The 13,005-nt window shown below is 40.7% G+C and overlaps 2 protein-coding genes and 1 pseudogene across 2 annotated transcripts; 1 reads left to right on the top strand and 2 right to left on the bottom strand.

The window, feature by feature from the left end:
• Positions 1 to 432: 432 nt before the first annotated feature.
• On the bottom strand, positions 433 to 1,444 carry LOC148931367 (uncharacterized). Its single transcript, XM_089063964.1, has 2 exons — positions 1,424 to 1,444; positions 433 to 1,155 (listed from the first exon to the last, which is right to left on the bottom strand). The coding sequence occupies exons 1-2, from the start codon at positions 1,442 to 1,444 to the stop codon at positions 433 to 435; spliced, it is 744 nt and encodes a 247-aa protein (XP_088920090.1).
• A 2,592-nt stretch (positions 1,445 to 4,036) lies between these two features.
• Positions 4,037 to 11,250, top strand: LOC125200740 (uncharacterized). Its single transcript, XM_089063962.1, has 6 exons — positions 4,037 to 4,527; positions 4,667 to 4,762; positions 9,308 to 9,710; positions 10,533 to 10,694; positions 10,880 to 10,934; positions 11,014 to 11,250. Exons 1-6 carry the CDS (start codon positions 4,040 to 4,042, stop codon positions 11,082 to 11,084), a joined length of 1,275 nt encoding a protein of 424 aa, XP_088920088.1. The 5' UTR covers positions 4,037 to 4,039; the 3' UTR covers positions 11,085 to 11,250.
• Positions 11,251 to 11,284: 34 nt separating this feature from the next.
• On the bottom strand, positions 11,285 to 12,965 carry LOC125210048 (uncharacterized; annotated as a pseudogene).
• Between the last annotated feature and the right edge of the window lie 40 nt (positions 12,966 to 13,005).

The raw sequence follows: 13,005 nt of genomic DNA, 5'->3' as shown, positions 1-13,005 counted from the left end.
AGGACCGGCAAAGACACAGACAGCCATATGTGGTGGAAGACAGGAAGTACTAGGACCGGCACCGGCACCGGCCAAGCCCCCGCTGGAGCGGTGGCTTGGACTATGCCTAGGTCCGTCCCTGATCACAAGCATTCTAAAAATTGAACCCGACTTGAAGCACCAAGACACAAACCTTTGGCAGCATCAATCCTAGCCCTGCACTAGAAACAACAACTCCTCCATGGGAACAAACACAACCTGAACTAAAATAAGTAGTTTAAATACAAGTTTTAGATTAAAATCTCTTGAAATGCAACTTCTTGGATGCCTCAATATGAAACAGGAAATAACTGAAATTTAGAAAAGGCAAAAAACAAGTTCAAGAATTGTAATTATGCATAACGAAAGGTGATAATATCACTAACCTCCACTTGATAAGGACTCGGATACAAATTACTTGGGTGCAAGGTCCTTCATCAATTTGAGGAAAAAATCATCTCCATCTGGTATCGAGGAAGTTGCAGAATCGGCTGAGAATCCCATTTCCCGCATTTCTTCCATGAATGATCTTGCCATGTCAACCTCATTTCGCCTTAGCAGACTCCCGACGATGACATTGTATGTTACATGATCCGGTCCACACCCGCGACCCTCCATCTCTACCAGCAAACGTTTTACCTCCTCGAAAGACCCTTCTTGACAAAATGAACCAATGATCATAGTATATATCTGAACATTAGGTTGTACACCATTTGATTGAAGTTGATTGAAAAGAACTCTCGCAATGCCATGTTTTCCATTTTTGCATAATCCATTTATGAGAGCACCGTACGTGACTGCGTCCAGGGTAAATCCTTTATCTTCAATCAGGCGCAACAACGAAACAGCCTCATTAATCTCTCTATTCCTACACAGCCCATCCAACAACATAGTGTAAGTTTGCAAATCAGGACGCAGATGTTGGTCTTCCATATCCTCGAAAAGTTTACAACCCTCGGCAAATCTACTCATAATAAATAATCCGTGTATCATGGTATTATAAGTATGGTTATCTCGCACCAAGCCTTTATTAGGAATTTCAAGAAAAAGAAGCCAAGCTTCATCCACGCTTCCCTTTTTCAAATATCCATTCAATAAGCTGTTGTAGGTAACAATATCAAGGGTAAATCCTTTATGCTAAAGGCTATTTTTGAGCCAATGATGGGAGGAGGGGTGACTGTGCCTGGTCCCACAGTGGGATATGCTCAAGCATTTGCATTGGAGTTCATCAAAAATCTAGATATTTATAATATAAAATTATCAAATAGATGATTCTAGAATATGAAGTGAATCCTATAAATAGGGGAGAGTTGTGACATTTTGCAGGTGTTGAAAAGTTGAGAAGTCGAAGAAGTTGTGAAGTTGAAGTTTGAGAAATAAAGTGTTCTTAGTTTTCGCACATAACCTCTCGTAAATCATTTCCCATATATTCCACCCATCCTCCTCTCAAATATTTCCTCCAAACTAAATTACTCCTCCAACATAGATCCTATATATTTCCAACATCTGTCAGGATGCGGGCTCACGACCAACTCCAACATGCTCTAGTCGAAGAAATTTGGGAGTTGGCACGTAATACTTGAGGTTTTAATTTAGGAGTTCAAATTAACATAATTTTCAATATTTAATTTTTGGAATTTAATTTATTATTTTCACTTCAATTAATGTAGTTCTTTGAATTTAAATTTAATTAGTTTTATCGCGTAACTTAATTTGTAGATATTTTTAGTTGTATCTAAAAATGAGACTAGTTCGTGTTCGAAGTATGTGGTGAAATGAATTTTTTTTTATTTGACTGGCAGAAAAAAAATGAAATTATAGCTAAAATGAAATTCATTATAAAGCCCTGCATTGTGATGCCCTTAGGATAGTATTAAGAAAGAAAACATACTAATAAAAAAGAGATTACTATATTAAGAAAGAAGAAAAAAATTATAGGAGAATTTTTTAATGGGCTATGTTTTGTAAAACAATTTTAAAAATATAGTACGTACTATTTTCAGGCAATTTTGATTCATTGATGGGGTATTTGAATATAACAACAAATAAATCCTGAAAAAGAAATGAAATGGTTTGAAAAAATAAGTACCAAAAGAAACTAAGTCATTTACTAAAGGATGCTCACATCATTTACATTTCGCATACCAACACGAAAGCTATTTCCTCCACCACCTAAACTTGCGTCACTTCTCCTGATTTTCTCTCTTCCGATTCCAAAACCTAGTAAGATTTTTATTTTGAGTTTATGTTAAATGCATGCCGTTAATTGTGTAATGTAGATCATATAATATGCTTGAAAATGTTCATTTTTTCCGTTTAGTTTTAATTTTTCTCATTCTAAGGAGGAATTTTGTTGCGATCTGATGGCGAACTTCGAAATGTGTGAAAAACAAACAAATCGCCTCCATGCTTTGTTTGTGAAAGTTGAGCTGATGCACATTTTAGAATTTTCTGAAGTGTTACTGTGAAATGAAATGACTGATTTTGGATAATGCGTACGGTTGATAAACTCGTAGATTAACAAGTATTTTGGACGATTGAAAGTGCTTAATTGAGTATTTTGTAGCACATTACTCGAGTTTTCATCCATGATCCCTTACTTTAGTGTTTTGATAAGTTTGTCAAGTTTTTGTAGTCAAAACAGGTGGAAACGAACGAAATGGCAGACAAAAGATCAAGCCGGGCGTTTTACTAAACAAGCCGGGCGTTTTGCTTCTCAGGCCGGGCGTATTCACTGTCCCCGGGCGTTTTTCCTTCTGAAATCGCCCGGGTCGGGCGTTTTGTGGAAGGTCACGGTTAAGGAGAACGCCCGGTCGGGCGTTTTGTCACTTAAAATTGCCCGGCCGGGCGAATTGCTCGTAATTACTGATTTTCTTCTATTTTCGCCCCGGGTATAAATAGGACCTAGGGTTCGACTCCAGCATACTTTCCACACGCCCTAGAACCAGTTTCCACATTTGAGAGCAGATTGAAGCGACAAAGAGTCCGATTCATCAACAAGTTTGAAGACGAAGACGATTTGCCCATTCAATTCACCTTTGGGAGTATCTCTATTAGTTTTCCTATGTTCAATTCACTTTCTATAGATTTCTCTTGTGAATTTGCTTTGAATATGAGTAGCTAAATCATTTGTAGAGTTTTGGTGAAGATTACAATGAATACTTTTGATTAATTCAAGGACTTTTGATTACCTTTGCTCTTGTGATTTCTTTGTTTCGTTCTTGTGTCTTTTCAATTCAATTGCTTAGATACCAATTGGGTTTGTTGACCTAGTTTTGAGTAATCGAGAGATACCTAATTAGCATTGATAAAAGAATGATCAACACCTAGATAATTTGCATTCGAGAGAAGGAATTCTAGATGAGGGCTTGAGCTCTTTGTTTTAAGGAGTTAATTGTGACGTATTAGAAGGAGACTTCAATATTAGTGATTAATCAACTGGTTAAGTGCACTCGAGAGAGGGCTTAGTCTAGACTAGCGGCTTTTCTAGTAATCCTAGAGACTTCAAATGGGTAATCGAAGTTGTTGAGTTGTTCACATCGTGTTTGTTGTAGTTGGATCCAAGACTCTACCTCGTTCTCTTACTTGAAACTCGTCTTTTGTTGCGTGCTTTTGTCTTGTTATTTTTAATTGTTTTTCAAAATCAAAACCAACTTTTTTGGATTTTCTAGATAGGAGTCAAAATCGGTTCGTGGTACTTGAGTTGCACAATTTGTCTTCGTGGATACGATACTCTTACTTGTTTATTGCTACACTAGCCCCGTACACTTGCGGGTAATTCTCGTGTTTAAAATAATTCGAGTCAACGGTGTGTGGTGAAATTTTTAGTTTAGCATTATATGTAAATCGTAGATAATTTTGTGTTAGGCTTAGTGGAAATTGTTATTAATTGTGAAGAAAGGTTTGCTCTGTATGTTGTTAGTGGGATGTGTTTTTTAAGCTTATACTGTTACGTTGAAGTTGATTGAATCTATAATCAACTGTTTTCATCCGTTCCTTTTTGTTGTAGGACGCGGAAGCAATGGCCTACAGGCGTAGCATCATGGCTAGATCGAAGTTGTTCTACCAACAGCACCAGCGATTTTCGCCTTCACTGTCGCACATTAGTGGCAGCGACCGTGAGCAGTTGCCTGCGAAAACGAATCCTGAGATGCTCAGCAATTTTCTGATATCCAGAAACAACGCTGGCAATCTTCGACTCATGCGTTCTGAGGTTCCTACGGGCTATGGGCTGCTATCAGGAAATGTATCTCGAGTTATGCATTCTGAGGTTCCCACAGGCTATGGGCTGATTTTCCATAGAAATATGTCAAAGGTGCCTTCCGAGATTGAGGCCCCTGCTGAAGATTTGAATGGAGTGATCGGTGTGGTGGCTGATAAGGCAGTTGAGGCTGCTCCAGTCGTGAATGAAATGGCCACTGCAGCAGCAGGTTCAGTCAGTAACATAAACATATCAGTCAGTAACATGAACATAATTGAATACATGCACTCATTCACTGGTTTAGAATGGTGAGGATGTTTCTCCTAAGACAAAATCATCTGCTTTACATGAACCTAACCTCTTATTTTAAAGCTCAATGTTATACTAGTAAATTGTTGATTGGATTGAGTGTGATTGGTAAAGTCATCTCATTGGGATTTTTGTTAGGTGGGCATCAATTGCAGCTGTGACTCTTCTGCTGCGTATTTTGTTTGTTCCTATTCACTTATCTCGTATTCAATATCTTTCCCATCATGGACAAAGGTAACTTCTCTACCCGATTTCTATGTTGTGAATATGAATATCCTCAACATATGTATTTTACTATAATATACTTTCTAGATTATTATGCCAATAAATTGATGTTTTGGATATAGTATCTTGATGCAACTCATTGTCTCATGACCTCAATTGTTTCGTACCGTTTTGCAGTCGATACAACGAAGCACGTTCACTTAGGGAATCCATGCCTATCACCATCGTATGAGCTTTAGGCGTTTGCTCTGTATTTTACTGTTACTGTCGCAATTTGTTCATCCATCCTTCTACCATTGCCTTGAGGCGTTGATCTTGTAGCTAGCAACTCATAACCAGTTATTGTTTTTTGACAGAGGGATATTTTAGAAGACAAGGGTGCTCTTGAAAAAAATAAAGAGCATATTGAGAAATTTATGGATAGGTATCGTCTTTTCCTTCTTACAAACTATCTGTTACAAAATATTCTCATATCTCCTTTGTTTGCACAGCCCTTATCAAGTACTATCTCTTACTGATTTTTTCAATTTTGCTGATTTCATCAATTTTGCTGATTTCATGCTTTTATTACGGTGATTTTTTTCCATAATCTGCTGGACACTCATATATTTACATGGATTTCCATTTGACTAAATAAACACACACAGCATTGAACACCATTATATTCATTACATAGCTATTTTGTGCTTGCTTTAATCGTGGTGCTACTGTGTATTATTGAAATTGATATCCAAGAGAGAAGAGGAAGAAGACATTGTAGGAGAATTGTTTTCTTTGTCGTATTTCATCGTTTGGAGTGAGCCTCTTAATATAGAGGCTTACCCTAATTTACAAATGGTAATACTATCTCCTATTTTTGGTGGTATCAATCACACATTAATTACAAGATCAATCACTCACTAATTACATGATCCTTGCCTTACTTACATTATTTCTTTTCCATATTCTAACACTCCCCCTCAAGCTAAGTAACGGCATCTCCGATGCTTAGCTTGCCTAATACTTCTTCAAACACCTTTGAATGGACTGCTTTGGTCAGGATGTCTGCTAGTTGATCTTCTGAGCGGACAAAGGGCAACTCAATAATTCCTTTCTCAATCTTCTCCTTGATAAAGTGCCGATCAATCTCCACATGCTTCGTCCGGTCGTGTTGGACTGGGTTTTCTGCTATGTTGATTGCTGCCTTGTTGTCACAGAATAGTTGACTCTTCTGAGTAAGTGGAAAGCCAATTTCTGTAAGAAGTCTCCGTATCCATAGGATTTCGGTTATTCCACTCTTTGCTCCTCGGAATTCAGCTTCAGCACTAGAAAGTGCAACCACTTTTTGTTTTTTACTCCTCCAAGTGACAAGGTTGTCGCCCATGAACATGAAGTACCCAGCTGTTGACTTTCGATCGATAGGATTGCTTGCCCAGTCGGCATCGGTGTATCCAGACACTTCTAAATTCCCTCCACCTTTCAGTAGAATTCCGTAGCCAACTGTCCCCTTAAGATATCTTACTATCCTCATCGTAGCATTCATGTGCTCTTCCTGTGGGCTGTGCATGAACTGACTCACCACTCCGACTGCATATGCGATATCGGGCCTTGTATGGGCTAGGTAGATCAGTTTTCCAACCAAACGTTGGTATCGCTCTCTGTCCGCTGGTTTGGCTCCTTCTTCTATCTTCAAACCATGGTTCTGTACCATTGGTGTTTTTGCGGGCTTGCATTCCAGTAGTCCTGTCTCCGTTAGCAAGTCGAGGACGTACTTCTTCTGTCTCAAGAATATCCCACGTTTTGATCGCATGACTTCTATTCCCAGAAAGTACTTCAAATCTCCTAGATCTTTCATCTCAAATTCTTGGGAAAGATTTTCTCGCAGCTTCTTGATTTCAACTGAGTCATTTCCTGTGATTATCATATCATCCACATATATCAGAAGACAGGTTATGCTATCACCTTGTTGTTTGAGGAAGAGAGTATGGTCAGAGTTGCTCTGCCGGTATCCATACTTCTGCATCGCCTGGCTAAACCGTCCAAACCACACCCTGGGTGACTGTTTTAGACCGTAAAGTGTCTTCTTTAGGCGACATACTTCTCCTGGTCCAAATTCACCATTGTAGCCCGGAGGAACCTCTATGTATACCTCCTCCTCTTTCTTTAGTTCTCCATGTAGGAAGGCATTAGTGACGTCAAGCTGATGTAAAGGCCAATTCTGATTTGCTGCAACAGATAATAGAATTCTCACTGTGCTCATCTTGGCTACTGGTGAGAAGGTCTCGGCGTAATCCACCCCATAAGTCTGAGTATAGCCTTTTGCTACCAGTCTTGCCTTATATCTCTCAATCGATCCATCTGCCCGCCTTTTTATAGTAAAGATCCATCTGCATCCGACTGGCCGTTTTCCCTCTGGCAGTACACATTTCTCCCATGTCTTGTTTTTGAGGAGAGCATCCATCTCCTTCTTCATGGCTTCCCTCCAGTGTTTGTGCTTCATTGCTTCTTCTACTGAGTTTGGTATTTCATCCTCATACAAGGCAGCTTCAAATGCTCGTGCCATTTCAGTCATCTGTGCAGTCATGGAGCAGGCCACAGGGTAGCGAGCTTTTCTTCCCTTCCAATCTGGGGAGTATTTCTTTGGGGGCACTCCTCTATTGCATCGTGGAGGCAGGATAGGCTGTCCGGAGGTGTCTGACTCCTCTTGGATGGTTTCCCATCTATGCTCAAGGTCAGTCTCAATAACAGGGAATTCACTAGGATCAGAATTCCTTACCTCAGGATAATCAGTCAGAGATATTGGGGCCTTGTCACTGAGCGCAGTGGTCTCTGCCGGTGTGTTTGAGGCCTGCTCGGTGGTAAAGCTAACCTTCTTTGTTAGATCCACTTCGGGAACAGGACTTGGTATAGGACTGATGATTAGGTTCTGGAACAAACTTAGCGGGTCAATCGAAGTTTCTTTTTGATTTCCCTCCCCCTGACTGCTAAGTTGGTGATAGAAGTACTCATTTTCAACGAAATCACAGTTCATTGTGATAAACATGCGTTTGGCTTTGGGGTCGTAGCATCGATAACCTTTTTGTTGTTGGGCATATCCTAGGAAAACGCCTTTTACGGCACAAGGGGAAAATTTGGATCTTTCGTGTTTTGGTATATGAATAAAGGTAGAGCATCCAAAAACTCTAGGCTCAAGAGTAAGTGGGAGAGGTATCTGTGTTTGGGTAGATAGGACTTGTATGGGGGATTTGTTTTCGAGGCCTTTAGTGGGTAGGTGATTCAGGGTATAGACAGAAGTGGCTAGGGCTTCAGGCCAAAAAGACTTTGGGACTTTGGATTCTATAAGATGGGCTCTGGTCATTTCAAGGAGTTTCCTATTCTTTCGTTCTGCTACCCCATTTTGTTCTGGTGTGTGAGGGCAAGTGGTTTGGTGTACAAGGCCATTTTTCGCAAAGAATTGTTGCATTTGGGTATTAACATACTCCCCCCCATTATCAGACCTAAGGATTTGTATGTTTTTCTTATACTGGGTTTGAACAAAGGTATAGAAAAGGACAAATTTATCAAATACTTCTGACTTAGATTTCATAAAATATATCCATGTCATGCGTGAAAAATCATCGATAAAAAGCACAAAATATTTAAGACCTTGACCTCCCGTAATAGGTGCTGGTCCCCACACATCAGAATGAATAAGGGAAAAAACTTGGTCCACACGGGTATTATTAGCTTTAAAAGAATGTCGATGACTCTTAGCCAAAAAACAAGTATCACAATCCATACGAGTAATTTTATCAAAACTAGGGAATAAAATTTTAAGATAACCTAGCGATGGGTGTCCTAATCGACGATGCCATAGCCAAGCCTGTCTGTCCGCGGATCCGTGAGTCAGCAACACAATACTCTGTTGAGCTACCTCATCCACATAGTAAAGACCACGTCGCTCAGTGCCACGCCCAACAATCGTCCCCGTCTGAGTATCCTGTAACATGCAAAAAGAAGGTTGCATTAGTAAGGTGCAATTCAGTTCTTTCGTGACATGACTAACAGAAAGTAACTTATGGGACAAGGTTGGGACATATAGGCAATTTGAGATTTTTAGAGCGGGTGAAATATTAATGGTTCCGGTTCCCTTGACAGTAAGCAATTCCCCATTGGCAGTCTGGACATATTTTTTATGAGGTTCGGACATCCCAGTAAAATCAGATTCATCAAATGACATAGTGTCAGTAGCCCCACAGTCAAAAATCCAATCCTTATCCTTATATGAAGATTCAGACATACTACAGGCTGCAGATAAATTTTCTAGAACTTGAAACCTATTTTTGCAATCAATTTGAGGTTCAAATTCCAATTTTCTAGAGTCTGGGGGTCTTTTTCCAACAATATGAGAGTAAATGGGGTCAATATTTAATTTAGGAATGTTTGAGGACTGCATAAAAAGAGAATGGGGTATATTTTCATATTCTACGGAACTGGAGGGACTGGAATATAATAAAGGTGGATGTGAGGGGTTTAATTTAAAATTAAACCCCCCATTACCTTTCCCAACCCTTGCCGATGCCATTTCTTCTCCAGAAGGCGCCGCTGCAGTCCCAATTCCGATCGCCTCATCTCGACCGGTGACAGTGGTGGCTCCGGTGCTGCCCGCTGCATTCGCAGCGCTGGTAGCCCGGTCTCGCTCCCCTGTTGCCGGTGGTCCCCTGTTTCCCTTGTTCGCCCAATTTCGAGCAGCCCGTCGCTTCTTCATCTCATCCCACCAATCAGGATATCCGACGAGGTGGAAGCACTGCTCCTTGGTGTGTTTCCGGCCTCCACAGTGAGAGCACAAGAGCTTGTTCTTATCTTCCTCGAAACGACGATCCTCTCCACGGTGCGGAGTCTTCCCGCCTCGTCCGCCGCCGCCGCCGCCGCGAATCGCCAAGCCCGCTGCAATTCCGCCACTGTCAGCGCCGGCGGGTGTGGGTTTGAGCACGCTTTCGTTCGTCGCCTCCCTTCGGACGTTGGCGTAGGCGTTCTTCACCGACGGGAGTGGATCCCGTTTTAGGATGTCCTTCCTTGTTACTTCGTGGCTTTCATTCAGAGCCATCAAGAATTGGTACAATCTTTCCTCTTGTATTTCTGCATTGCGAATTGCAATATCCTCTGCGTATATCATTTTATTTGGTTTCTTCCTGTCAATCGACATCCATATGTTTTGGAGACGAAACCACAATTGCTCCAAGGTCATATCGCCTTGTTTGATGGTGCTTGCTTTCACGTGTAGGTCGTATACCTGTAGCGAATCTCCTCCGCTGCCATAGGTCACGGCCAGTGCCTCCCATAGCTCCCTCGCCGTCGGATATTGCGAGACCTCATTTACGAGTTCGGGTTCTATGCTGTTAATTATCCACCCGAACACGCAATGATCCAGCGTCTGCCATGTTTCATGATCTGGATCTGTGATTGGTGGAGGCTCTGAATCCCGAGAGATGTGGGAGGATAATCTCTTCCCACCAATAGCTCGTTTTACGAGGGTCGCCCAGAGAGGGTAGTTATCCCCGGACAGTTTTGTGGCAATAACTATCTCGCCTAGGTTGTCTGGATTGGCCGTTGGCTTTGGTTTTGAAGTTGGAGTTGGGGATTTCTGCATGGTTTGACGGATGAATTCTGCGAATTTTTCTGCAAAATCACCGGAAAAATTCATGATTGAGTTTTGGTCCTCCTTGTGATCTTCTGTGTCTGACATCGCTGCTGTTTGTTTTTGGATGTAGGTTTCTACTCTTGGTTGAAAGGTCGGGATTGGTATGGACGGTGATGAAATTATATTCTGAGTCCCTTTTTCTCAACCTGCTCTGGTACCATATTGAAATTGATATCCAAGAGAGAAGAGGAAGAAGACATTGCAGGAGAATTGTTTTCTTTGTCGTATTTCATCGTTTGGAGTGAGCCTCTTAATATAGAGGCTTACCCTAATTTACAAATGGTAATACTATCTCCTATTTTTGGTGGTATCAATCACACATTAATACAAGATCAATCACTCACTAATTACATGATCCTTGCCTTACTTACATTATTTCTTTTCCATATTCTAACATGTTTAAATCTCTTATTATCATAATCTATGTAATGATATATTTTGAAACAATCTCCATGATATTTTTGCAGGCTGTATACATTCCTTGGATCACCTCTAACCTCTTTTCAATAGCATACGGGGCTGGTGAGTTCTCCTTTTCTTCTTCTTTTTCATTTGAAAACATTGTACATGAATTCTGATCTATCTATAACGCTGCTTTCAGTTATGATTCATCCTCGAGTTCAGAAATTGTTGGGGATATCATTGGAGATACCACATTCCACTCGAAAATAGACATCATGAAGTTAGAGTGGCCAAAAATAGCAGTATTTTGAACTCGTTATTTCATGTCTTCAATCAATAACCAAACATGGTGATGTGGTATCACAAACTAACTAGGATTTAAGAGCGTTAGCTGCAGACATATTGCTCTTTTAGTGTTTCATCGATTTTGTCTAAATCGTCGGTGTTTAAATTTTAATTCATCTCTCACACTAATTAACAAAAACATAGAAAGAGCAAATGTTTTCACTCTCAGGATGAGTGAAGTCTCCAGCACAAAATGTGTGAGTCTTGATTGACACTTCAACCCAGCTATACGCAATCGTTTTTACAACACCCAAACCCCTCCTTTTTAATCCAATCCTCTCGGCATCTTCCCATCGACCTGAAGCAGCATATAAATGAGCAAGTTGGACATACACCGAGGAGTTCCATGGATCAATTAATAACAGCATCTCAGCAGCTTTTTCTCCCAATTTTATATTTCCATGAGTCTTGCTAGCACCAAGGAGAGATTTCCATATATTCGCATCTGGCTCAAAAGGCATGCTTTTTATTAGGTCGTGAGCTTCGTCTAGGCGCCCAGCTCGACCTAGAAGATCAATCAAACAGGAATAGTGCATTATATCTGACACTATGCCGTGATCTTCAGTCATGGAATAGAAGTAATGTTTTCCTTTTTCTACGAAGCCACAATGACTACAAGCCATTAAAACGCCTATCCATTAATCCATTCTGTGCATATCCAGACAAAATTGTGTACCACGAGATTTCATCCTTGATAGGCATTTGATCAAAAACTCTCTTGGCCTTGTCCATTAACCCATTTTTCACATAACCAGACATCATTGTGTTCCACGAGATATCATCCTTATTAGGCATTTGATCAAAAACTCTCTTGGCCTCATCCATCAACCCATTTTTCGCATAACCAGACATCAATGTGGTCCATGACACAACATTCTTGACTGGCATTTGATCAAAAACTCTCATAGCCTCGTCCATTAATCCATTTTTCGCATAACCAGACATCAATGTGGTCCACGAGACATCATTCTTGACCGGCATTTGATCAAAAACCCTTTTAGCCTCGTCCATAGACCCATTTTGCATATTCCTAGACACCATCGTGTTCCACGAGACAACATCCTTGACCGGCATTTGATCAAAAATTTTCCTAGCCTTGTCGATTAACCCATTTTCCACATGCCCAGACACCATAGTGTTCCAAGAGACAACATTCTTAACAGGCATTTCATCAAAAACCTTTTTTGCCTCATCCATAGACGCATTTTGCACATTCCCAAACACCATCACGTTCCATGAGACAACATTCTTAACCGGCATTTGATCAAAAATTCTCCTAGCATCGTCCATTAACCCATTCTGCACATATCCAGATATTATCGTGTTCCACGAGACTACATCTTTTACCGGCATTCGGTCAAAAACTCTTTTTGCCTCATCCATTGACCCATTTTTCACATAACCAGACAACATTGTGTTCCACGATATAACATCCTTGATAGGCATTTGATCAAACTGCTGCTGGGAAGCTCTGAGATTGTTGTTCTTAATATATCCCTTGATCATTATATTTCGAGTAACCAAATTCTTCACAGGCATTTCACCGAACAGTTGATGGGCCAGTTTAACATTGCCACTGGAAAAGCAGCCAGATATCATAGTGCCGTAAGTGACCTCAGATTTGAGAGGCATGGAGTTGAATAAACGCAACGCAGCGTCACATCGGCCATTACGCAGATGGTTTCTGATAGCAATCGTGCATTTAACCATGTCTGAGTCTGTAAATTTGTTGATTTTCGCATTATTAGTTGTTGATCTGTTCCAAGTCGAGCGTTCGACGGTGGTGTGGAAATATCTGAAACGCATAGCAACGAATCAAGCCAAAATTCTGCTTTTCGGAAGAAAT

Source organism: Salvia hispanica, chromosome 2 (genome assembly GCF_029641045.1).
Source record: "Salvia hispanica isolate PSC_SH4W2 chromosome 2, Shi_PSC_v1, whole genome shotgun sequence".
Taxonomy (NCBI): Eukaryota; Viridiplantae; Streptophyta; class Magnoliopsida; order Lamiales; family Lamiaceae; genus Salvia; species Salvia hispanica.
This window is presented reverse-complemented; position numbering and strand designations above follow the sequence as displayed.